Raw genomic sequence first — 26,227 nt, forward strand, 5'->3', positions numbered from 1 at the left:
TTTAACCAACGGTGTGGCTTAACAACAAAGACAGGGTGACATGGGAGCCAGGGAGTATATCGCTTTTTGAAATATTGCCAAAGTCGGCGTTACAGGGAAGCAGGAAGTTTGGCAAGGAAGACGCAGCATCTCGTTCCCTTCTCACGGAACAAGTTACATACGTAACCAGATACATTTTTATGTGTCAAACACAACTATGCAAAAAATCATTTTGGTGTGAATCAACATTCGCAGACAGAAGATATAAGCATTTAAAGTGAACAGTTTAGCACGTGTGCTTAAAGGGTCTCAAATTTTTATGATATTCTTCTACACTACACAGGGAATAATATAGATTTTTTTTCCAGAAAACTTCTTGCATAAAAAAAGATTCAAGCACTTTCAATGACCTGCATCTATGTATATATATTTTCAAAAACTTCCCAGGGCCTTGAATTTTCCGCCCAGATTCACGAAACTTTCAAGGATTTCAAGGACCCGTGGGAACCCTGCACACTGTTTACCGTTTAAGTCACACATAAATGCTAAATCAGCCAATTATCTTCACTCGAATTGCCCACATCCTTTGCACACTCTTTGTAAAGCCTTATGCTTTAGATATAACTGTTGTTATAGACGCAGGTTGTGACTATTTTCACCTACAGTTAACTTTTGCAGTCATCGAATACAATGTTGTTTGGTCAGGAGCAACTGCACGACTGTCAATGTTTGCCACACAAGTAAAAACAACAAACATTCTGACGTGGAGATAAAGTCATAATGCACCATTGTTTAACATAACACCGACCTCGCCACATGGCGGTTTAGAGGACACTTCTGCTTTTTAGACCAAATTTACAGGTATTTTGGAACTGATGTGTGAAAGATATATCTTACTGGTAAAAAGATGTAACGTTGTTGCGTGTGAACAGCACATTTTTGTATATACTGGTAAAGTCATTATGGTGAATTTATGATAATTTACTGAAATTCCTTATTGTAAGAGAGGCTATATTATTAATAACTAACTGAAATAAAAATACATAAACATTTCCGGCTTACACTTTAAATTCTGCTGGGTTATTTTTAACCCAATGCTGGGAAAAATATTGGGTTGGGTTATAAATAATCCTATGCTGGCTTGTTTCAATGCAATGATGGGATGTTTCAAATCATGGATGAGTTAACAACAACAACACAGCATAGGTTTATTTATTAACCCAACATGTGTTCTGTCCAACCCAGCATTGGGATTAAAAATAAACCAGCAGATTTTAAAGCGTACTCATTGGTGGTCCGCAGGGCACTATTCTGCCAAGCTGTTTTTCAAACAATTCATATTGTAGGATAGAGCTAAACAAACAAAATGAATTGAAAAATAGTCAACGCTGACAGTAAAGAAAAGCGAAAATGGAATTCCCGTATAATGCCTTGGTAATCTGCAAAATTAATCTTACACAGCTGTTATCTAGTAATTTAAAAAAGTAATAAACACAGTTTATTATGTAGTTTACTGTATATCAGATTAGTCAAACTTCCCTCCCCCTTGTTGCACAACAGCTTGAAGAGGTTAAAAACAAACAAACATATCTTGCATAAGCAAAAGATAAGAATAAAGTGTACAGCTTTGGCTACAAACAGTTTTTTGCAGTTGTTGGGAAGTCAAGAACCGACCTGCTATCCTCTGCATTTTCATGCGCCGGGCCTGGATGCGGCCCTTGGCGAGTCGCTGTTTGGCGATGATGCAGCGAATATGGTCGGCGAAGATGAAATTAGCTTGCAGGATAGGGACGGGCTTGGCGTGAGGGTTAGATGTGGGCTTGTGAATGATGATGTTCAGAGCCCTGCTGTCATCTTCTACACCGGAAACCTGCATGTCCTGTGAAAATATGCATGAGATTTACCTTTACAGTATACACATTAACGGTCACAGCTTAGACAAGAACTAAACCCAAATTTGAATTTCAGCAGCATGTGTTTCTCATGATCTTAAAAATCAAACTTTTTTTAATGAATTACTTTTTAAATAGAATACTGACTGATTAATGGAGAGGCCAGACTACAGGAACTCCATATTAATGCGGTTTAAAAAAAAAACATCTCGGGAGTAGACATCAAGAAGTTGGATGATAAAATGCCAAGTGATTTGATTTATATTTATTATATTTATATTTTCCTTAATCACAACACAATTCCTATAGTTCCATTTGTGTTATTCCACATATGATGAGTTTGCTATTATTAAAAAATGTGGGAATAATAATAGTTAATAATAATTTGTTACATTTATATAGCGCTTTTCAGAGATTTTTAACAGCCACAGAGAGTCAGAACCTCAGTTTAACATCTCAACCGAAGGACGGAAATAACATGAATCATTCGTAATTACTCAAAACTTTTGACCGGTAGTGTAAATGTATATTTATGTTTAAGCTGACCTGCAAAAGTCCAGCAAACTTGACAACACCCCAGCCCAGACGTTTGGAATCTGGTTCCACCAAACTCATCTGATAAACATCCACAGCCAGAAAACGCTGAGCTTGAACCCCTTCTTTACTTACCACCATACAAGCAATAAGATCACTGTTATCTGCAAACAAACAAAAAACAGCCAAAAAAGGCCCGGGTTAAATATTTCATACTAAATTCTAAATAATCTTTCCACAAACCCACCTAAATCAGCCATAAAAGCTCAAAGTTCAGGTTATAAATAGGAACTACAGTTATCGTTTTTCCACTGTAGCTGATGCCAAAGAGCTTCCACTGAAAAGTGTAACCACAATTGCTTAATGGTAAATTATATTACTGTACTGCTATGTGTTATATTACTTTACAGCTTATTAACTGGTAAAACAAAGCAAAAACTTTTATAAACATTAACAAATAATCAAGTTTATATACTATATATTCAATACTATAATACATTTCTGTAATATCAGCATATTCCATACAAATACTGTAAGTAACATAAGTAGCATGCTACTGTTTTAAACATTTTGACTCTTTGAAAATGTACCTGTAACTTACTGAAGTTGAACACTTATTACATTTATAAATCACACTCTTATTACTTTGGTAACACTTTAAAATAAGGCTGTATTAACAATTAGTTAAAGGAAAACACCACCGTTTTTCAGTATTTTACTATGTTCTTACCTTAACTTGAAGATTTGAAAGATGAATTAATACATACTCATCCTTTTTCAATGCGTGCACTTAATCTTTGTACAGCGGAACGTGAATGTGTTAGCATTTAGCCTAGCCCCACTCATTCCTTAGGATCCAAACAGGGATGAATTTAGAAGCCACCAAACACTTCCATGTTTTCCTATTTAAAGACTGTTACATGAGTAGTTACACGAGTAAGTATGGTGGAACAAAATAAAATGTTGCGATTTTTAAGCGGATAAAAATAAGAAATATATTGTATGGCGGAAGATAACTCACAACGTGACAGGCCTAGGTAAGAACATAGTAAAATATTGAAAAACGGTGGGGTATAATATGTAAAATGCACCAGATTTAGCCAGTATTGGCTAATTTTCATCCGTAGTCCCTTTTGGGACTAACAATGAACAATACTCCAACAGCATTTATTAACGATACTTTGCTAATGTCGGCATTTATTAATACATTTATAAAATCAAGCATTGTAACTTAAAAACAATCACCCACAAAGCAGGGGCTGGAGGGCTACGGCGTTCAAAACAGTATACAAAATATCAAAAATATATGTAAATCGAAGGTGCTCTTTGGGAAATAAGCTAAATTTCAAAAACAACAAAAGGAAACCAAGGCACTCTTCTAAATTATAAAACCGCTTTAATAAAGGTGCTAGTTCATAATGGAACTTAAAAATACCACCAACATGTTTCGGCCTACATCTAGGCCTTCATCAGGGCACAAGTAGCAAAAATTGTAACTTAACTCTTTCCCCGCCATTGACGAGATTTCTCGTCAATTAAGAGAAAACGCTTCCCCGCCAATGACGAGATATTCCGTCTTTCCGCAATACCGCTATTATCCACCAGGTGGCGCCCTTCCGCAACTTTTTAAAACCGGAAGTATTGCCCTATGCCAAGCTGCTGCATGTCCGTGTCTGATTTAAAGATCGCTCTGAATCGGATCTCTATGAAAAGTCCGTCATAAAAATGGAATTATTTCTGCTTTTTGCTCAAAATATGGTGTTTTTGCAAAAACCTACCCATATTCAAAAGCTGATTGCAAAAGAACCACTAAAGGTAGGATGAAACGGTTTTTTTTGTTTGAAAGCAGAGGGTCTGTTCTTTCATTTGGTATATTTGTATGTTTATATATTTAAAGAAGAACATTTTCTGGAAGGCATTAAACTTTGGTGAAAATCATGAAAAACGCTGGCGCTGGCTGGCAACTTTTTTTAAAAACGCTGGCGGTGAAAGAGTTAATTAATGCACCATGAACTAACATGAATAACTGTATGTATTGACATTTAACTAGCATAAACTAGAATTAATACATGAAAAACTATATGGGTCATTGTTTGTTCATGTTAGTTGATGCATTTACAAATATTCATTAATACAACCTTATTGTAAAGTATTACCCATCCCATTTATTAAAGTTTGACTAATTTTACCATAGTTTCTTAATGGTAATAAATAGTCAAAGTTTGCAGATGCTGTGTTTAGGTTGTATTTTACTAGCCTCAAATTGCACGCTTCCACAGCTTCACTGAAAATTTTTTAACTCACCTAGATAAACCATTTACAAAGAAACAGCACAGTTTACACTAAACACAGTCACATTTCCTTTTAGTTGCTAACAAAATGTCAATTCAGAGTGAATTCAATCATCATTCAATCAAAAAGTATGCAAGTGTTAATTTGGCATGAAATCAATGCGGGAGTTTTCAAAAACACTCCAATGAGTCATGACCTGCACAAAGCATTGCAACTACAGTGGAGTGGAGGTGGCATGGGGGGGATTCAAAATAAGGCAGGTCACAGACGCCTAAAGCTGTTTGAGTTGCTGAACTACACTATTAATAACTAAACCGGTGGCATCACACCTGAGGTCAACAGACAATGACAAGGCAGAAGCCTCTGCAGTTCCTAAGAAGTCACACTACCAGGATGAGGAATTACTACAGAAGTAAAATGCTGAGAGCTTTTTGTATCAGCAAATACCAAGGAAAACATTTTATGCAGGCGATCGTTTGACTCATCCGCCGACAGAAAAGGCATTTTGAAAGACACAAATCATAATGAAGAATATTATCTGTGAGACATTTAGTAACCTAAGGACAATCTGGATGGATTTCATAGGTGGTTGGTTTTGGTTATGTCAGTTGATTGACAATACAATATAAAAAAAAGACAGCTCCCCTAAACAAATGTCTATGCGCATACATGTGTAGATAAACTGCCGGCATATGATTAAATGCAAGGTATTTCTAGATCACCACAGTACAATCTGTTTAATAATAACATCCATAATAGTCGCATGAATCATCAATGTCCTCTTAACAGCTACATCCTGTTTTATTTCATAAGAATATGCAATATGAGTGTGTATTTACACAAACTTTTTAAAATAGAAGTGATTTCAGCTTGCAGCCAACACAGGGGGAGGAGTGCTATATGCGCATTTACCATGTGACTAAGTGCTAACCTGAGAAATGTTTTCTGAGAATTTCTTCAGAAAACTTTCACGTGTGTGTGTGTATCATTAACATTATGCACATGCATGGCAGAAAAAAACCTAGCAGGGCAAAACATGTTTGAACAAGCAGTGCCATATCTATCAGTTAAAAAGAGTCTTCAAAAAAAAAAAAAAAAAAATTGTCAGTAAAGAATGGAAATGTTTAGTAAGAATTATTGTAGGTTCAGATAATGTGCTGCGATCTACTGTGTTGTGTGCATGCATCATTTCCTGTACGTCTAAAAATAACACAGTGGCACGTCAGCATCGCAGGTCTGTCTGTCTGTCTGTCTGACTGTGTCTCTCGTTTGTTCCCATCACCAAATGATGACCAAATACTGGATTCAGACTGAAAGGACATCAAAAGGGAAACATTATCTTGAATCGTGATGATGCAAGATGTAAACTGTGCCAGGAAGATCCTTAGATACGAAAACGACATCTTTTATAACCAAATTTACTGTTCACCTTGCTTGACAACAATAGTTATATTTGCATTATATTTACTTATTTAAATACTTTTAATGAAAGTTACAAATGTGTAACATCACAAGGATAAACTAAGGTGAGGTTGGGTTAGGTCACATCAGGTCACCGTCGGCATTTTCCCATGACAGGATTTGGGTAAACCATCCCTAGTATGACTAGTATGCACTTTCATTTAGTCTATATGACCTTGCTCTTAGCAAAGTATTTCAACCCCATTTTTAAATCAAACGGTTCGAACTCCGTTGTGCACATTAACCCTTTGTGCACCAAATTCTGCTAAACAGGAAGTTACAGTGGGCTGAATTTGGCAGCAAAATCTGAGCTTCCTCCCACCTGCTAACACTTCCAGAGGCCGTCCCGCCCACCCTCTGACCCAGCCTGTAGGTGCTGCTCAGACAGCCTTACTGTCAAAGACAAGACGTACTCTGAAAGAGCTCAAAGCTGCTGCCCACAATGGCTGCACCACCTTTAGCAAAGGCCTCAGAGACACTGGAAGTTCTGAGTCAGTTCTTCGACACACACCCCCTCTTTACCTGTCAAAATGAAAGGCGCTGAGGTAACCAGGACACCTGGACATAAGAACTGAGCTGCAGATGCAGAGAGTGGTTAGAATCGGTTAACAGTGCAAACCCACAGACGCGTATGGCAATTTCATCATGTGCAACGTTTCGTGAGAGATACAAAAGGAAGGAAGGTCATCAGATGGAACTTAAAACCGAGGAGATGGTCGCATTAACGAGAAACGCTAATTCCACTTATTTTTTTAAATTTGAGCAAAAATAGCATCGAATCAGCATGTTTATCTAACTGCAAAGAGGTGTTGCATCTCAACCAATCAGATGTAGCGCGTGCTGCCAAAAAGCTTCATATGAAGAAAGTGGAAACATTTTTGATGATAAGGCATTAATTCATGAAGCATTCACAGAAAATTGCGTAATGTTACGTCATTGGTTGCCAGCTGTTGTTAATAAGTCTGGTGGTGCTTTGAGAGAACTGGAAAATGTTTGATTAAAAAGAAAATTAAATTAAATTAATTAATCATCTGCATCAGACTTTAAGGGCCTTACTAAGGTCAAGCACGTCATCGGTCTTGATGAGATCTTCAGGTCGAGTGAGAGGAAGCTGAGTTTCTGGTTCCCCCTGCAGCTGAAGGGACAGCGAGCGCAGCATAAAGAACACACGAATAGCCTGCAGGGACACATGCAAGAACAATTATAATGTGCTTATCAACCAAACATGGCAATGCAACAGCAATGGCTTTAATCCTCCGGGAGTTTCTGTTTACATAAAAACAATAATTAAGGCTTACATGAGAGCTCATAGTACTTTTGCTTGTGTACTTTCTTTGTTCTTTTGAAGTTTAAATAAAACTATTAAAGGGCACATACTATGCTAAAAATACCCCACAGATCATATGTTAAAGCATGTCCCAAATGTCTCTATTTGGGTGGAAGCAAAAAAGCACAGTTTTTAACTGTGTACCTTTGAATGCAATTATTTAAATGCTATTGCTCCTCACTCCCTTACAAACAGACATTGAGCGCTTTTGGTTAAAAACAGATCTGATTCCTGTGAACACGGTTGAGACAATAATATACATAGCCGCATTAGTGCTACAAAGTGCTAACAAACACATTTAGAAAAACTTATGGGTAAAATTAACCAGTCAGTCTGTGGCTATGGGCGGGGCTTTGTTTTTTGTGATGTCATATTAAAGATGCTCTAAGCCAGTGTTTCTCAAACTTTTTCAGCCAAAGGACCACTTTATCTTCCAATTTTTTTTCTGAGGACCACCTAACAGAATCCCACTCTAACACTCCCCGAAAAAACAACAAACAAGGAAGGATAAGCTAAGTTTAAGTTTAATATGCAACTGTTTCAAGTCAAAAACTAATTTTAAAAACAAATGCAATGCTATGTTCAGAAATTATTATATGAATTTTATTTCATTTGAAAAAGTAAATGTGAAATGAGTTGCAGCTTAATATGAAAAACAAACTGCACGTGTGAAAAAAAAATGCAATTAAACATACTATAACAAAGAGCCATTAGTTTAAAACTGAGGTGGTGGGTATATGAAGTCTATGGTTGTAACTATGGTAACAATAAAATACTGAAAAAAATGTTTTCCCCTTAATGTCCAAAATCACTGAAATTACAGGGATTTTACACATGAAACAAAAACTAGTACATTACAAAACTAATAGATCTGTGGATTTTAGCTGTTTTTCAGTTGACGCTTGATCTTTTATTTGACTCCTCTTTGGTTTAGCCACCGATCCATTTTTACGTTATTAAAACAGAAAGGTAAGAACTGATATCACAGTTTTGCAAGTGCATTAAAAATCTACTTAAATAACGATTGTATAAACACTTGCCTAGTTTAGGTCATCTTTTGGCGGACCACTGGGGGGGGGGGGGTTTGGCGGACCACTAGTGGTCCGCAGACCACACTTTGAGAATTACTGCTCTAAGCGAATCTGTGTGACGTCACTTCTTGTTGACGTTTCAAGTGTTGTCAAACAAAACGGATTGTAGCTAACTCCTCCCCCCTCCGTACTTTTTGAATGAGTCATGAACGCACCCAACCCCCATTCCCAAATCCTTCTCGTCGTTTATTGGCTGGAACACTTTGTTGTGTTTTGTGGTGGTAGGTTTGAACACTTTGTTTTTGTTGCATTTTGTGGAACCTGGGCTGTCTACGGAGATCCGCATTTTATTACAGTGTGTTCATGGGACAGGCAGCTAGCAGATAGTTAGTAGATGTTTACTATACGAAACAAAACATGTTTTAAGGCCTAAAACACTGAATTCGCTTAGAGCACCTTTAACAATAGAATCAAAACAGCATGTCTAATGGGACTGCTTTGGTTTAATGGGGATTAAAAATAGAAGGAGTGGGTGGATTTTTTCATTGTAGGGTTGTTGTGTTCACACTCTCCAGACACAAATCTATGTCCAAACACCTTGTAAAACTTGTTTTGGATAATATGTGCCCTTTAAAATTATATTGATTTTCATAACAAATTTGATGCCACATCAGAAAATAGTAACAGTTAATGCTGTTATTAGACAAAATATTCCTTTATGTAAAGGTAAACTATTAAAATATAAGTATTATAGGATTAAATCAGTTTCTAAAAATATCCCAATAATTTACTCACTCCCATGTCATCCAAAATGTTGATTTCTTTCTTTCATTCGGGAAGAATTTTTTTAAGAAAAATATTCCAGGATTTTTCTCAATTTAATAGACTTTACTGGACCCCAACACTTTACAGTTTAATGCAGTTTAAAATTGCTGTTTTAACGCAGTTTCAAAGGGCTCTAAACCAGTGGTTCTCAAACTTTTATAGCGCGTGGCCCCCCTTGTGTTGGGTGCATTCCAAAGAAAATTTAAGAAAAATTTATTTTAAAACGTAACATTTTAATTAGACAAAACATTTTAAAGTATACAAAGTAGTGCTGTTGGTTAGTAGCCCAGGGCTCAACATAAAGGACTGCCCGGTGGCCCAAGGCAAATGTGAGATATGTTTGGCCCAGTAAAAAGTATTGTCACTTGCTCGATCAGGCCAGTGCATCACTCTCAGTCACTAAAATATATTTTCATCAATATATTTTTTTTTCACATCTTGGAAGGTGACATTTTCTAGGGAAAAACACGACGAAAGAAGCAATGCAATATTTTGCACAGTTTGCTGTCAGTTTACAGGTAAAGCAGAAAAGTTGGGAGCCTTTTTTCGAACATGTCTGTTGTCAATTATATTTGACTTTTGAATTATTATTTATAAATATGTGACAGACACTGACATTTTTTTATTGGGGCCAGTGAAAATTTTGGCAGGGCAAGTGAAAACCTGAACCACTGGCCCGACTTGGCCAAAATAAAAAATCTTTGCGTTCAGTCTTGTAGCCTTATTTTTTTTTTAGGTTTAATTACACAGAATTCATGATAAATGTATGTATTTTATAAAATGTCATAAAACTGGGCCCGCAGTTTGAGAACAACTGCTCTAAACGATCCCAAATGAGGCATAAGGGGTTTATCTATCAGTTTTTCAATCACAACTTCTCGTCTTGCACCACCCGTGTGATGCACCAGCACGACTTCACATAATGCATCATCACGTCAAAAGGTCATATGTGAAACTACCGCCCCAGTGTTTACAAGTGTGGAGAAAAGAGGACCGTACCATTCATTGTTGTATGTGGAATGATACTTATTGTCTTTGTGTCAGTTTATTGTTTTAAATGGTCTGCAAATGTGCATTTCACATGTAATGCATGACCTTTCGACATGCTTTGTTACGCAATGAGGTCGCGCTGATGAGAAGTTGTGGTTTAAAAGTGCATATTTTTTATTTTTCTTGCCAAAAATGACAATCGTTTTGCTAGATAAAACCCTTATGCCTCGTTTGGGATCGTTTAGAGCCATTTGAAGCTACCCTGAAACTGCAATTTTAAACTTCATTAAAACTGTAAATTGTTGAGGTCCAATAAAGTCCATTAAATTTAGAAAAATCCTGGAATGTTTTCCTCAAAAAATTTAATTTCTTCTCGACTGAACAAAGAAAGACATCAACATTTTGGATGACATGGGGGCGAGTAAATTAACAGGATTTTTTTAAGAAGGTGGAGTAATCCTTTAAAAAAACTAGAGATGCAGCGATACCGATACTGGTATCGGGTATCGGCCTCGATACCACATTTTCTAAAGTACTCGTACTCGTTAAAAGTCCCCCGATACCAGGGATCGATACCACGGTTTGAGAAATGTCTATGTTTGAGCGGCGTGTAAGGGGTTAATGCCTCTTGTGTTGTCCAAAGAGGCAGAGTTTACAACAAACTGGAAAACTAGTCCCTTGTTTTTTTGTTAAATTATATGACTAAAGCTGTTACCTGTAAATTTAAATCATGTTTTTTTATTAAGTACTCGGTATCGGTATCGGCAAGTACTGAAATGCAAGTACTCGTACTCCAAAAAAGTGGTATCGGCGCATCCCTAAAAAAAACTATTCAATGTAGCATTCAATGTAATGTTTGTCAGTTAAGTACACTGTTTGAAGTAAATATTTAAATAAATATTTAGACCTGTTGGACAAGTAAACAGAAATTGAAAACTAAAAGTAAGGAATTGTTCAGATATCAAACAGCAGGGATCACTTAAAAAAAAAAAATGTATTAACCTATTAGAAATCCAAGTAACTAAGACTTGTGTAAAAAAGCAACTAAAGATATGCAGCCAAAAGTAGTGAAGTGAGTGTTTTTTCCTATACTGTGCAAATGCCTCTTTTCCTTTATAATCAGTAGAAAAGTTTCAGCACTTTATGATCCCTACTTCTTCTAAATTCTTCTCAAACACATGAACTTAATTTCTGAGAACTACTTTTGTTTGTATTCCCACATGCCTAGAGGCACACATATGGGCCAAGAAACAGCATTTCTTGGCTAGCGATGTAATCCCACCCCTACATTTTTATCTTAGAGCTTTCAGTTTGTGTTTTCATTATGCGTGTGTCTCTCTAACCCTGCGTGTCCTCTCGACGTCTCCACACGGCAGTCTCTTCACAAAGTCAATGCCCGTGAGGGGGGTGCCAGTGGGAGGCAGTAAAATGGACGCGTCCATCATAAGATACTCCACGTTCAGGGGCTTACTCTATACAAACAGAGCAAAAACAGAAGAGAAAGTCAGAAACGTAAAACAATACTCCTTTTTTAATCCATTTTCCAGAAAATGTTAATATTTGGATAGCACAACTCATCATGTTATGACCAAAACTAACAGTCTGCGTATGTGCTCTATAAGGTGGTTTACCATCATGCTCCTGTATTCATCCTCAAACATGTCCAGGAATATCTCCTCCCCCTGTAGAAAGAAAAACAAGTATTATTCATTATTAAAACAACAGGATACAATCACAAATAAAAGCAAAACTAAACTCTGCTGTAACACTGGGAAACACCAACCTTGAATGAAAACAGTGCACACTTCGTTGCAAAATACAAATTATGTTAAACGGTCGAGAAACAAAGAAAAATAATCTGTTGTAACCATTACAACTTCTAATAAACTCATTCGCTTATCTACCGAAAAGGATGCCCATTAAATTAAAATCACCTTTATAAATGAAAATGAATGATTTAATGTTAAAGTCGCAATGAAACTGAAATTAAAAAAAAAAAATTTTTTTTTAATATTGTGGTATTTTGTATGAATAAATCTGTGAGATTTATTATAATTTTTTATTCATAATCTTTTATCAAAAACGCAAATATCCTCCCCTCTTTGAAACAAGCTCTCTTTACATTCGTTCACAGGGTATGGCGGATGGGCAGGGCCCGTGAAAAGATAGCAGCGTTTAGCAACATGATCCAACTTCAAACGATGCAATCAATTCTCGATGGACAAATTCAAGTCCAGCCCTATGTTTTATTTTAAATGCTGATATACGTCACGCAGGAAAAATAATCCTGGATTTGTAAACACAAAATTAATCTACACATAAACAAAAGGCACCCATGTTACTTAATCTAAAAATATCATCCTTTTATAAAAAGAGGTCAAAGTAGGAGTGTAGACGAGACCTGTATTTCCACACACAGCACCAGACAAAAGCTGGGGCACTTTTTTATCTTGAATAATAGAAAATAGTTTCAATTAATGTTTTTTAGTCACTAAATAATTTCCATACTTCTGACACGATTACTTTCATTTCACTTATCTTATAATTGAACTACTTCTCTATTACTCTAAAATGTCCACACAAACAGAAAGAATGATTAGGTGTGTAAAGACCTTTGACTGGTGCTGTACTTTTGTGTTTCTTGGAATAGCTCGGACACTTATCCACTATAATAAACTCTCAAGACTGTGACTTCACTCGACGGATACGACAACCCGATCCCTCCCAGGCCCCTTCATAATTTAAGAACGGAACATTCAGTGCTGTGTTCATTTGTGTACAGTGTGCAGATCCTGTTGTCCTGAGTGATAATAAAGTCGCAGGATAAGATCGACAGGAATGTGCAGCTAGTCTTTTCAAAAAAACGTTTGAAAACAAAACCAGCTGCAGTTCCGTCATGAACTAAACAAAGTCACGCCAGCATACTTGAATTTCACAAGCTTAAACAAACTTGGCGGAAAATAAAGGACAAACATCAAAGTGTTGTGGCCTACAGTAATCAATGAGAAAAAAATTGATTCCTGCTGTGGCCAATGCAAAACTGTGTCCTTTGCTTTGTCTATCTCGCATGAACATGCCACAGTCACGATGTTTCTATTAAAGCGCTGGATTCTGTTCAAGTGTAGCTTGCTTTCACAGAAATGTCTGAATGTTAAGAAGCCACCAAGAGTTTTGACATGCTTCAACAAGAATCTGTTGGGATTTTCCCAAATTTTAAAACGGAGCTGTCTGAGCCTAATTCTAGCTCTGTCTTTTAAGGAAATCAAATACTAATGGGTGACTATAGGGGAAAACAGTAAGGATAATTACAAGAACAGGAAAAGGCATTATTAACATGAAGCTCTCTATGTGGGTTCCTGTAAATACCTGCAGAGACGTTGGTGACCTTGATGTGAGATTTTAATGAAAGTGAAAGCAAACAAAGCATCTTGCCTTATAAAACCTCCTCAAAAGGTGAAGACTCTCTTCTCGAGCACCCTGAAAAGACAACAACGCCAATGAGTTGTGCAATACGATATAAATAAGCATCCTTTTTCAAATAATAAGCAGGGATTGTGAACTTCCCATGAATCGGTCTGGTTTCAAAATAAGAAAGATAAGTGTTACACAATGTAGAAAAAAATTACTGGGAAAAACCAAAGTGTGTTTTTACACTAAATAAACGTTAAAACAGAATTATGTTGCAACTACTGTTTAAACATCTTGAATCATTTAATTTGCATGAATCATTTAATTTATTTTAAACTAACTACTCCGGTCATTCCTCTCCGTTACTGTGGAAAAAAAATTGCAAAAGTTGCAATGCGTTATCTCTATTCTCAATAATATCAGGTCATAAAGAATATCTTATAGGAATAGAAAATTCTGTCATCATTCTCCTATCACCGACCCATTGACTTCCATGGTATTCTTCCTGCTATGGAAGTCAATGAGGGATGATATTCCCCAAAATATCTTCCTTTGTGTTCATCGGAACAAAGAAATGTATAGATGTTTGTAATAACAAAAGAGTGAATTTTTGGGTGAATTATCCCTTTAAACTACCTCAAATTCAGACTATACCAATACCCACAATAGCATGCTGTGATGTAATTGATAACAAACCAATGCGATTCTGAACAAATCGTGTTTGACATTTCTTTCATGAGTCATATAGCACCACAGTGCTTTTTCATTTAGCCTAAAAGCCACTGTTTACAATAATTCAACTGTAGCCTAGTAGCACAGATCTGGGCTGGTAAGGACATGGGTTAATCCATAAATTATTACATAGTTTGCCCTAACGTATTAAGGTACGTAACCTCAGGTTGAAGGGGGACTGTCCCTGTGGTGCCCGTGTCGAACCTACGCTTTCAGGGGCGCTCACATTAGCCTTTTAGAATTCACACTTTCAAGACCTATGCAAATATGGATGGCAACCGGATACATTACATGCCCAGGTGTTGTTCACACATCGTGGATTCAGTGCTTGCACTGTTATACTGTACTTTTGATGATATTGTTGTAATCTTTGCTGCATTGTACAGCATAGGATTGTGTGATACTGCTGTTATCAGCGTTTCCTCCAAATTTGAACTTTGAATCGCACCGAAATGCAAATTTTGGAGAATTTTTGCATGCGTATGAATGAAAGTCACAAAAGCAAAAAGTGCAGCGTTCCCGCTCCTTTAAACTCTGGTGTCCAAGGTGGTGGACCAGAATTGCTAGGGAACAGACCATGAGTCCCGGCATACATTTACACTGCACATCTGATAGTAAAGTAAAGTGCTTGATGTTCTGTGTGCCAAGGTGCCTACCTCCATGCAGGCCAAGTGGACATCCTTTATAATGCATTGAGAGCCAGATAGCACGGACTGTTTCAGAAGCAAACAGCTTAACTCCAAGGTGGCAAGACGCACCTTCCCATCTAAGACAGACACATGGCAAGTAAACTTTCACAGTTTTCGCAATAGCTGTAATTGTCTAAGGTCCTGGAAGTCAGTCATGTAACATCCTATTACATAACTAGGTCAAACTTTACAAAGGACGAAAATCAAACATTTTAAAAGCAAAGTGTGGGACCAGGGTCTAAAAAAAATTATTTTTTGCCAACCTGTCAGGTGCCAATATAAAAAAATCCCAGCCGCAAAACCACTTCTACCAAAGCTAAATATATTTGGGTAACATTTTGCAATAAGGTCTGATTCATTAACATTGAGTAACATAACCCAACAATGAGCAATACTTCTATGTATTTATTATTAAACCTAGTTATGTTCCTTTCAGCATTTGCGGAAACATTTTTGAAATCAAAGTTGTATTTATAAAAATTTGCTAATGCGAAAGAAACTAACTTAAACAGAAAATAATCACATGTCCATGAAACTAGCATTTAGAAAGCTTAATAAATTCTGTAAATATGTACTGTTTATTGTTTTATGTTAGCTAACGGATTAACTAAAGTGGTACCGATATTCCTTAAAAAAAGTATTTAATACAGATTTATTGAATTATTTAGTGTGTTGTTGCACAGATCGATCAGAGTTTGACATCAAAGCACCAAGAGAACGATGTCATAGGGCAATCGATCTGCACAGCGCTGCATAGATTCAAATATACATACAATGTTATAGGGCACTTGGTGATTAACACAGATTTGTATGCTTACCAGTCATGATTTTAGCTGGCATTTGGTGTTTGCCGATTGTTAATTTTATAGCACAGATGTGGTGTGTTTAACAAAGACAACAGATAAACACTGACATGGCAACCGATATGCAGAACAATAAAAGTAAAATAGTAGTTCTTTAAACAGTACAATGAGAGGAACAGAGTTTATTGTACACTTTTAAAGCATTATAAAGACTTTACGCATTTAAAAAAAGATCACCCAGTAACATCTGAAATTACTTTCTTATTACCGTCAATACAGACATTGGACAGAAGTGTAAAAAGTCCAAAGTTACAGAATCACAAAGCGTAACTTTAACAGCTCATCACATTATTAATAGTTGACTCAATACTTAGTTTACCATTTTAATCCTAAGAAGCAGCATTGTGTTCATAAAACTACGGGTGAACAAAACCATTTTTGTGCCAAGCCTGCGATTTGAACCTGGGTTGCCTGCATGTTAAAATATAACTGTGCTATGCTATAATTAAACTAGACGAACATGTCTTAACACATACATAATAAACGTTGCTTTAAAGTGTTTTAGGCACATCATGAGTGCCAAGTTGCTCACTGGTGCCCTCTCTCTCTCTTGCGTATGCATGCCCCTATGTCCTTAATCGAGAGATGAGTACCAATGATACAGAAGTACAGAACAGTGCAAGCAAATGTACTAAAACCTCTACAAACCTGGATGTGAAGCAATTAAATATGTCCACACTAAAACAAGATATTGGCTAAAACTACTCTTAAGTAAGGTGAAACAGACCAACAGTTACAGGAAATTGGTTGCAGTTACTGTTACTCAAGTTTGTGGCAAAGGTTACACATCTGAAAAAAATGTGTCCCAGAACAGCATCACAAACTATTATTCAAAAATCATAAAAAAACTGCATTTGAAAAGGAAATCTCTTGCCAAAGCAGTACTAAGAAAGAATGTTTTATCCATCAGGATCTATGTGGATAACAAAACCAGTGGCCGGATGCATAAACCTTTAAGACCTTTAAGTCTTAAAAGTTAGTCATGATTTTTTTTTCTTCAAGACTGATCACAACTGTTTTAAGTATGTTACATAGAAAGGTAGATTGGTCTAATTTAAATCCAAATAATAAGACTGTTAGTACTAAGTAATTGCTAGTTAGCCAGGCTCATTCTTAAGACGCAGTCTTAACGTCACGGCTACTATGTTTATGCAACCGGCGTCTGGCCTAATATTATTGGTTAATCATAGTTTTAAAAGCCTGCACGGGCTTAGTTACATCAGTCGTAAAAAGAAATTTGTATTTCTGCATAACATAGTGCATTTGTGCACACAATGACCAAGAATCAAATATACTGTATATTAACCCTGTTAAACCCGATGTGTTGTCGCAGACACATTCTACAATTAATTCTACCATAACTCTTCAATGTTTGTGCAAATAGGTTAAAGGACAAGTTCAGTATTTTACACTTAAAGCCCTGTTTTCAGATTGTTTATGATGAAATAGAACGGTTTTGACTGAAATTTCGATGCGGCTGTCCCGAGAATTTTCGGGTGTTTCTTGTATCACCTCCCACCTCTATAATGGCTCTATAGGTGCACAGGAACAATCCTTCCTAAAATGCATTAAACTTTCATTTACAAAGACGTGAAACTCACCGAGTAGTCAGGGGTGTTCACTGATATGCTCACACAAAAATCGCTGCAAAAGATGCTTTCCAACAGATTTTATCGTAGTTTTGTCCAACTCCATTGACTTGTTTTAGTTGTGCTGTGAGGTACGGTATTACTCCACGCCGGGAACTTTGTTTCTATTCTTGCAATTGGCAAAGGCGGATTATTGCCACCACCTGGGCTGGAGTGTTTATTATTCAAGCACTCAACGGAAGAATATACGGGTGTGAGGCGTTTGGAAAAATAGGTCCACAAGTTTACAACGAATGGTAAAACAGCTGTTGGAAAGCATCTTTTGCAGTGATTTTTGTGTGAGCATATCAGTGAACACCCCTGACCACTCGGTGAGTTTCACGTCTTTGTAAACGAAAGTTTAATGCATTTTAGGAAGGATTGTTCCTGTGCACCTATAAAGCCATTATTAGAGGTGGGAGGTGATACAAGAAACACCCGAATATTCTCGGGGCAGCCGCATATGTCGAAATTTCAGTCAAAACCGTTCTAATTCATCATAAACAATCTGAAAACAGGGCTTTAAGTGTAAAATACCGAACTTGTCCTTAAAAAAGTAGACGAATTGTTTAGTTACAGTAAATTCTTGCTCTCCGTCAGCCAATCGCTGCTGTTTTCATGGAGAGCAAAAGAGGCGGATGTGAACATTGAATCTTGCCGGATGAGAGCTTACCCTAAAACCTAACCCTAATCTCGGTGATTAAGGCCGTAGCTGTATCCCATCTAGCCAAAACCGGTTATAGGAACCAAAGTTATTTAATTGGGGTGAAATCACTTTGAGAACTGGTGTTAAATGAAAACTATGCACATCAGTAAGACTTTTATGTACTACAGTATATTTTTCAAGTCTGAAAGTGCTAGAATCTTTTGTTCAATGTCTTTCTGTTTTTAGATTGTAGTCTATTTAAAGTCCATTTACACACCCACAACCCAAATAGTCAATCATTGTAACATTTGTTTGAATTATAACTTCAAATACAACGAAATGTATTTAAACAACACATCAGTTAGTACAGTACACTACAGTACAGTACATTATGTACAATGAGAACATGCAGGTGAGATTGTGTGTGTTTACCTGGCTGAGCGGCCTGACTCATAATCCGGATGACTCTCTCTACTAACACCTGACTGTAACAGCTCCTCTCCTGATTTGGCACGGGCAGCTGGATCTTCTCTAAGAGCTCCGTGTTTATACCTGCACGTACATGCAAGCAAAAACAAGAGCGAGATAAGAGCAAAGCTGTTTTTTTAACTGGAAACACAGATTATAAAAACAAACAGCCTTGCAACTTTTCTGACGTAACCAGGTTTATTTTCTGACAAGCAGTGTGATCGTATTACATTTGTACATGTACAGGCTCCTAAAGGACAGACATCCCCAGGCATAATGGGAATCCTCTTTAAATGCCCTGAATCACGTTTAAAATGAAAAAACTCTGCTATGCTGCCAGTTACCGCAAATGTAACGTCAATAACCAACTTAATTAAACATCATATTTCAGCTGTTACATAATCTTATTCATCAGATTTCCTAGTAAACGTACTTTTGGTTATGCATTATTTAAGTCATCTGCAGGTGTAGTTTGCATAAAGCAAACAGTCCTTTACTGCTTGTCATGTCATGAGACTGCATAAGTGAAAGGAACCAAGTTTATTTGCTTAAAGTTTTGAAAGGGTGGATATTACTTTGCACAGAACATTTGCTTAGTAATTCTACTATCAAGCATGCACACACATAATCCTTAAATGTTCAAAGGATTATACTTATGCCAGGTCTGCTTAGCTCTCAAACGTATGCTTAGATCAGCTGTAAATACATTTTTGATGCAAATCGACACTATTTTCTGAGACAAATGACAAAATATGTAATTTTAGGGAACTGCTCAACCAATGAGCATTAAGCATGGGAGCAGTGGCCTTGACTGGTCCCTTTATCTCTCATCAAAACTGTTACAAGGCTGTCAGGAATAAGTCGTCAGATCACGCACCTTTACTATGAGACACAGCATACAGAAGGCAAAGCACAAACAGAGCTTGGTAATCCTCAGTGTCGCAATCCAGTGCATTATACAACATGTCCAGGAAGGGCCTGAGGACAACAAAAACATACATTATGTCTCCGGAAATCATGCACAATTATGTGAATGTAGAAATGTGACGATACTGTAGTTACTCAGCCTGACTGACTTAGTTTAGGGTGTTTTCACATATACACTGTTTAGGTCGGCCCAAATGACGTGTCGCTCCGAGTACGGTGCGTTTGGGTCAGTGTGAACACAACAGCCGCACTCGGGTGCGCACTAAACAGCCGCTCCGAGACCGCTCTAAACAGGTGGTCTCGGAGCGGCTGTTGCCGAACTCTGGGGCGACCCACCTGTCGTGTGAACACTGCTGGACCTCGGGCCGAACCAAATACAGGAAGTTCTCCACATGTTTGAGCCACTGGGCTTTCGTTGTGACGTGAGCCGGGTGTTATATTGTGGGTTAACAACAAACAAGCCAATCCTGGTCCGTTGCATAGAGATTCGCTGTCTCCTTTACGTTTGAGCTGATGATTTTATAAATGCATAGCTGTCCTCCACACACAAATAGTGACATTACGGGCTTTTGGCAAACGGCTCCGTGAGAAAGGCTTTAATAGAACAGCTACGCAATTTCACGTTTAAGCAGAGAAACTTCGCAAAGACGTACAATGTTTATCTCCACATCTTGATAGCTGCGCTCTCCCTGTCAAGCTGGTTGTCGTGGAAACGTGGGGGTGGTCATGAGACAGTAAGAGCTGTCAGAGACCAATGACAGCGCTGACCGTTGTCACATGGTGTGCAGTGCGGCATTTCGAGTAAAGTAAAATATAAATATATGTGAACACGGACCGCACTAACTGAAAAATGATACAATGTAATTTGGTGCGCTCCGAGGCCGCACCACGGTGCGCACCAACATATGTGAAAACAACCTTAATGTTATATTACAGACAAGTTGTTAACCATTATCCTTTGCTTTGGCCTTAAATCATTTGTGAAATCAAGTCTTTGAGGTTAAAAAAGACAAACACAGCTTGACTAAAATGGTGCCTTGTATAAACAAAGATAAATGCTTTTAGATATCCATTCTATTTACTTCTTCCTAAAGCAATGCTCCAGCCAAATATCAAAATTACCTCATGATTTACTCACCCTCAAGCAATCCAAGATAAATATTTAATCATGAGGTAATATTGATATTTGGCTGGAGTATCCCTTTAAGGTCTAGATTATGAGAAGTATTCTTAATAATTTCACAGACATTCCATTAACTTTTTATAGCTCACAAGGAGCATAAATATTGCATATCAAAAGCACTTGAAAGGCTTGGGGAGAAGTCGAAACACGTCTTGGGCTTCTTTTCAAACTAAGCTAAGCTCCACTGTTTAGATTCTAAGGAACCAAGAGTGAATACCCAACTGTAAGGTAATCGGTTTGAGCCAGGGGTTACCAAACTTTTTTCTCTGGAGGTCACATTATTGTTCTTGACTGTGATGGGGGGCCGGGTCAGCTTTTTAACATAGAATTGTATAACCCAGACCAAAATGACCACCAGCAAGCCTCATTGTGTAGTAGAGATTACTAGCCTGGCACAGCCAAAGTTCCCATCAGTAAACGGCTTTCCATGGGTAGCTAGTATGTGAGCTACCTTATCGCTAGCTCGGACAGCAGCCTGGTTTACCTGAGTTTGGCGAAGGAATACATTATTTTGTGCAGCCAGTATGCCTTTCATCCTCCGAATCCTGTCTTGCTTGCCCTCGCTAGCTAGCATACTCTTTGTGGCGGGTTTCTTGATGACGACACAGATTATATTCTTTGAAAACGGCCACACTTTCTTTACATACAACACAAACTGCACGGTCCTTACACTGAACAAAAAAATAATCGCACTCTGCACTCTCTTATCAACTTTTTGTTTAACGCTACCATTTTGCTGTTCTGAACACTGCCAGTTCTGTGACAGTTATCTGCACGTGCGTTGTCTGTCACTGCTTGATCACGAGCATGTCGGGTGAAGAGAATTTGGCAAATATAGTTAATTTCATAACTAAATATAATTTTTTTAACTTCAAAAATCAATGAAATACCAGATGCCAAAATGTTATTACTTTCCAAAAAACAATTAGGAAAATAAAATGGCCTCATAGGGCCGGTTCAAGTAGTGGGGGGCAGAGGGGCTGGGGGGCCGGTCAAAGGGGGGTGGCGGGCCTGAGTAGGCCTTAGTTTGGTGACCCATGGTTTAAGCTATCAACCACTGACTCAAAGTACTCACGAACCACTAGAGTTTATAAGTGTTGTTGTCTGTACTAGTAACTGCAGTTAGCCTACTGTACATGAGGTTAGGTAAACTCGTGTGTGGGTGTGTGTGTGTGTGAGTAACCTGCTTTTCTGGACTTCAGATCTTGCAGCCGCAGCACTCTTCTCCTCATCTGTAATGTTCTGCTCGGTTAACGTGGACGCTTCAGAGACCCTGCACTTCTCCATCACCACCATCTCAATCTCTGCAAAACACACACACACACACACACACACACACACACACAAACATATAACAACAACGCTGGATGTGGACATTACTCTGATTGTAAGGTCCCTGTACCATACCAAACTGTGTGTGTGTATGTGTATGTGTGTGTTAGGGCTGTCACTTTTGAGAAAAATCAAATTCGAACGGATTTCGGATATCATGCAATGTATCCGAATATAATACAGTTACAGACAATAACGTGACAACTTAAACAGCAGCAGGAGTATAGGAGCCCAAACGGAATTCGCGCCCGCAAATTTCGGCAGAAAACTCTGCGGAATTCTGCGGATTTAATGCCCGTCATTGACAAGCACACATATCCCGCGCTTGGGCGTGTTTGTGAGAAGTAATCTCATTGACAACAAGGACACATACATAGCCTATCTCACGCGTTTGTGAGCCGTCAGTGGAGAGTACATTTACCCTGCGCGTGCTGTTTGCTCGCCCGTTTTCAATGATAGAGAGCACAAACCCTTTGATACTTGAGATGAAATAAAACTTACCGCTGAGTTAAGCAGATCTCACTTGACTCTGTCGTCTATGTGACGCGCGACAGTCAGCACATGATCATTTAAAATCCGTTTACAAGCCAAATGCTGTTGTTGTTTAATATAAAGTTTACATTGCGTTGTAAAAATAATACAATTATCTTCATACATGCTAATTTCATAATGCGAACGTATTAACACAAGCTTTTATTCTGCTATAATATTTAACACTATAAACAATAATATGTCATTTTATATACAAACTATAATTCTATCTTCACATGCACATTAGGTTCATGTTGGTCCAATTTGATTCGCTCTCTTGCGCACAGTTGCCGTCGTCGGTCTCACTCTCAGCCTCCTTCCTATTACGAGGTGTTACTGTAAAAAATGCGTTACATATGGCATTTAAAAAACCGGATGGTTTATTTAAAGTTCGAATACGGATATTTCACGTCATGTTCGAATGCATATTCGAATATCGAATAAAAAGTGACAGCCCTAGTGTGTGTTGGTATATGTAGTATTTGAATTGAGTATAATGCCATTTTTACTATGCTGTATAAACATGGTGATTTCATAGATTTCATAGATTCATAGATTCATAGGTTTTCATGACGGTTGGGGTTAGGACTAGGGTAGGTAAGGGGTATAGAATATACAGTTTGTATAGTATAAAATGCATTGCGTCTATAGAATAGTCCCCGTAAACCACATATGCCAACCTTTGTGTGTGTAAAGTAATGCTGTAAAAAAATGGTTTATGATTGACGAACACCTGATGGCCAAACAATTATCCAATCAATTTTAATCTTATGTTGTAATTGGCCAAACAGGGAAAATAGCTATAATAACAAGAGATGAATGAATATGAAACACATAACATGAGATTGGGCTTAGCCCACTTTAAACTAGGGATGCACTGAAATGAAAATTCTTGGCTGAAACGGAAAACCGAAAAAGAGGTTACCAAGGCCGAAAAAACGAAACACCGAAGTAAATTAATATGGCAATTATTAGTACAAATGCATTTATGGCTATTGTGTACTAACTTTACTAGTGATGTATGATAGATCACAAAACTCACGGTTCGGATCACATTACAGTTTTTGAGGCACGGATTGGATTATTTTTCAGATCAGCAAAAAGGGGTTTGGGGAAATCTAATAACAAATAAAGAAATTGCAAACATTTATAAAAAAAAGAACAAAGTTGCACATTAATAAGGGCTAACATTAGCATTAGGTACAGAAATCAAATTAAATGAATCATAACACTGTCTTTGTATTATTTTTAGAGCTATAGAAGTGATTTTCTCGTTGTCTTGGGTTGTTTGATTAACATTAATGACACAGACTTAAGTAGGTTAATTGAGGTTACTGTCTCTTTAAGACCAAATAAGCACAGACTGGTTTCTGATTGTAATCTATACATACACTTAAGACATAAACAAATGTTTTTATTAGAAAAAGAATACGGTGGAGATCATTTTGTTTATATGTGTCCTGTCAATAATAGAAAGATTTTATGTTCACTTGTTTGCGTCTCACTCATGTGTGCACTATTGATGGCACTTAAAGGCGCGCGCACACACAGAGACCGAGGGCGAATCCCAAACAGCGCAGCATACAAACGTTATGTTGTTTTCATTGTTTTATTCGCCACATGTATGTTAATGGACTACAGTATGAGACACATTTGCGCGACTCTCTCTTAAGTTTACACACCAAGAGTTCTGATCTTTGAAAAAACGAATCACTGTGATGATCACGTCTGGACCCGACACATTCAACCGCATGTGCCTCTGTGCTTACAGACAACTCCTCACTTTAGCTCCTTTTTGTGGTTAAATAATACATCCACGCCGCATACATGTTGCTTCAGACAAGCATGTGCAGGTCGCGGTTTCTGTTTGCGTCATCACAACATTTCGGCCGTATTGTTTCGGTGATAAAAGTTTTTTCAGTGGCCGAATATTCGGTGCATCCCTACTTTAAACCAACACCACTAACACATTTCCCAAATTGTGATAGGCTAAGGGTAGGTGTGACGTTTAGCCCAGAGCAGACAGGTGAAGAGCACAGAATGAATGTGGACCAAAGTGACTGTGTCGAAACAAAGAAATGATGTGGGCCAAAGTGGAATGCTCTCATAACTGGCGGGATGTGATTTAGGATCAACATACTTGGTTGGTGCTAAAACAACATTCCTATCAAACAATCACAAAACGAAACATAAGTTAGCATAACATAAATCAGGGAAATGACAGGTTGATGTTTGAAGGTCATAATTATATATCATCTGAGTAATCATTTTGAGCCTTTAAAAAACTATTATAGATGTCATTATAACGTAACCTTTGAGGATGTAACTTTCTAAAGAATCCCATTATGATTTCGAAATACTAAGTGCATTACATCATTACTTTACACTGGAAGATATTTTTGTGCTACTTTGTTCTCACCAACAACCAAAACCCCACAGGCATGTATTTTATTCAGAAGTCCTAATGTTTGCTGTGTATACCCTATTATATTGTTTGTATGCAATGACATACAGGTTACGCAGTTGTCGAATTACAACGAATTCAAATTCAATGGTTACGTCGGCCACACCTGCAAAATTCAGGGAAGACCAACTACTCGCCGTTTCGAGGCAAAATGCAAATTTGATTATTTTGTCCACCACAAATAACAAGTTTAACTGGATTCCACTGAAGGAAAATTGTTGTTTTTCAATGCTATTGTGACATTTTTAAACAAAAGTTACCGACGAGCATGAAACGAAAATATCCATAACGCTTACGCACAATACTACAACTGATACAATGATTGCGCACCACAAATATTTATATATTTCCCCCAAAATATATATGTTTTCAATGTACTATAGATAACAACGCTTGTGATACTTGGTAATTCAATATTATGGAGCTAATACGTTACTTTACTCGATCCTCTATGATATGTACCCACAACACTAGTCATCAACATATGAGCTGAACTTTAGAGACATTAAGCTGTTTGGCCAGTTCTGAGAGCAGAGCCACAACTAAAAAGGGTGATATCTAAACAACAGAGGGTCAAACAGTCATGCTGGGACATTCATCAGTGCTACTAACCTTCCTTGTCCCCACTTGTCCTGCTGGGCTTTGAGCTAGCCTCTGTACCTTTAGCCTTTTCCTTCTCTTCATCTGGCCCTTCCTCTGAACCTCGCTCCTCCTCCTCTTCTTCACCCACATTCTTGTAGTTGGGTCTTTTCTGGGCCCTCTTCCTCCCCTTCTGACGGCTCATCTCCAGGGAACGCTCCAAACTTTCTGCTGGCTTAGCGAAACGACGCACACCAGCATTGCTCTGAGAGAAAACAAGGAATGAGAAGAAACACTAAAGCATCTTCTTCTGATGTAAATATATTTTTAATCGAAATACAGCTTTTTTGACATGTGGTGTATGAATATTTACAGTATTTATTAGAGGGAGATTATTGCTGGAGCAGGGTGAGCTAAAACAAAGGGTGTGACTTATTTGAATGCTT

The 26,227-nt window shown here is 37.6% G+C and overlaps 1 protein-coding gene across 4 annotated transcripts in view; it reads right to left on the reverse strand.

The window, feature by feature from the left end:
* Positions 1-26,227, reverse strand: part of clec16a (C-type lectin domain containing 16A) — a 58,758-nt gene that overhangs the window by 14,327 nt on the left and 18,204 nt on the right. For 3 of the 4 annotated variants that reach the window (XM_073813919.1, XM_065279286.2, XM_073813921.1), the window contains 11 exons: positions 25,815-26,046; positions 22,059-22,179; positions 19,643-19,743; positions 18,730-18,849; positions 15,128-15,237; positions 13,764-13,808; positions 11,963-12,013; positions 11,675-11,803; positions 7,215-7,335; positions 2,418-2,569; positions 1,654-1,858 (listed from right to left, as the gene is read on the reverse strand). In XM_073813919.1, coding sequence (XP_073670020.1) covers positions 1,654-1,858; positions 2,418-2,569; positions 7,215-7,335; positions 11,675-11,803; positions 11,963-12,013; positions 13,764-13,808; positions 15,128-15,237; positions 18,730-18,849; positions 19,643-19,743; positions 22,059-22,179; positions 25,815-26,046 — 1,387 coding nt within the window. The remainder of the gene's footprint in view (positions 1-1,653; positions 1,859-2,417; positions 2,570-7,214; positions 7,336-11,674; positions 11,804-11,962; positions 12,014-13,763; positions 13,809-15,127; positions 15,238-18,729; positions 18,850-19,642; positions 19,744-22,058; positions 22,180-25,814; positions 26,047-26,227) is intronic. The other variant, XM_073813920.1, reaches the window with a different exon arrangement.

Source organism: Paramisgurnus dabryanus, chromosome 3, assembly GCF_030506205.2.
Source record: "Paramisgurnus dabryanus chromosome 3, PD_genome_1.1, whole genome shotgun sequence".
NCBI classification, from domain to species: domain Eukaryota; kingdom Metazoa; phylum Chordata; class Actinopteri; order Cypriniformes; family Cobitidae; genus Paramisgurnus; species Paramisgurnus dabryanus.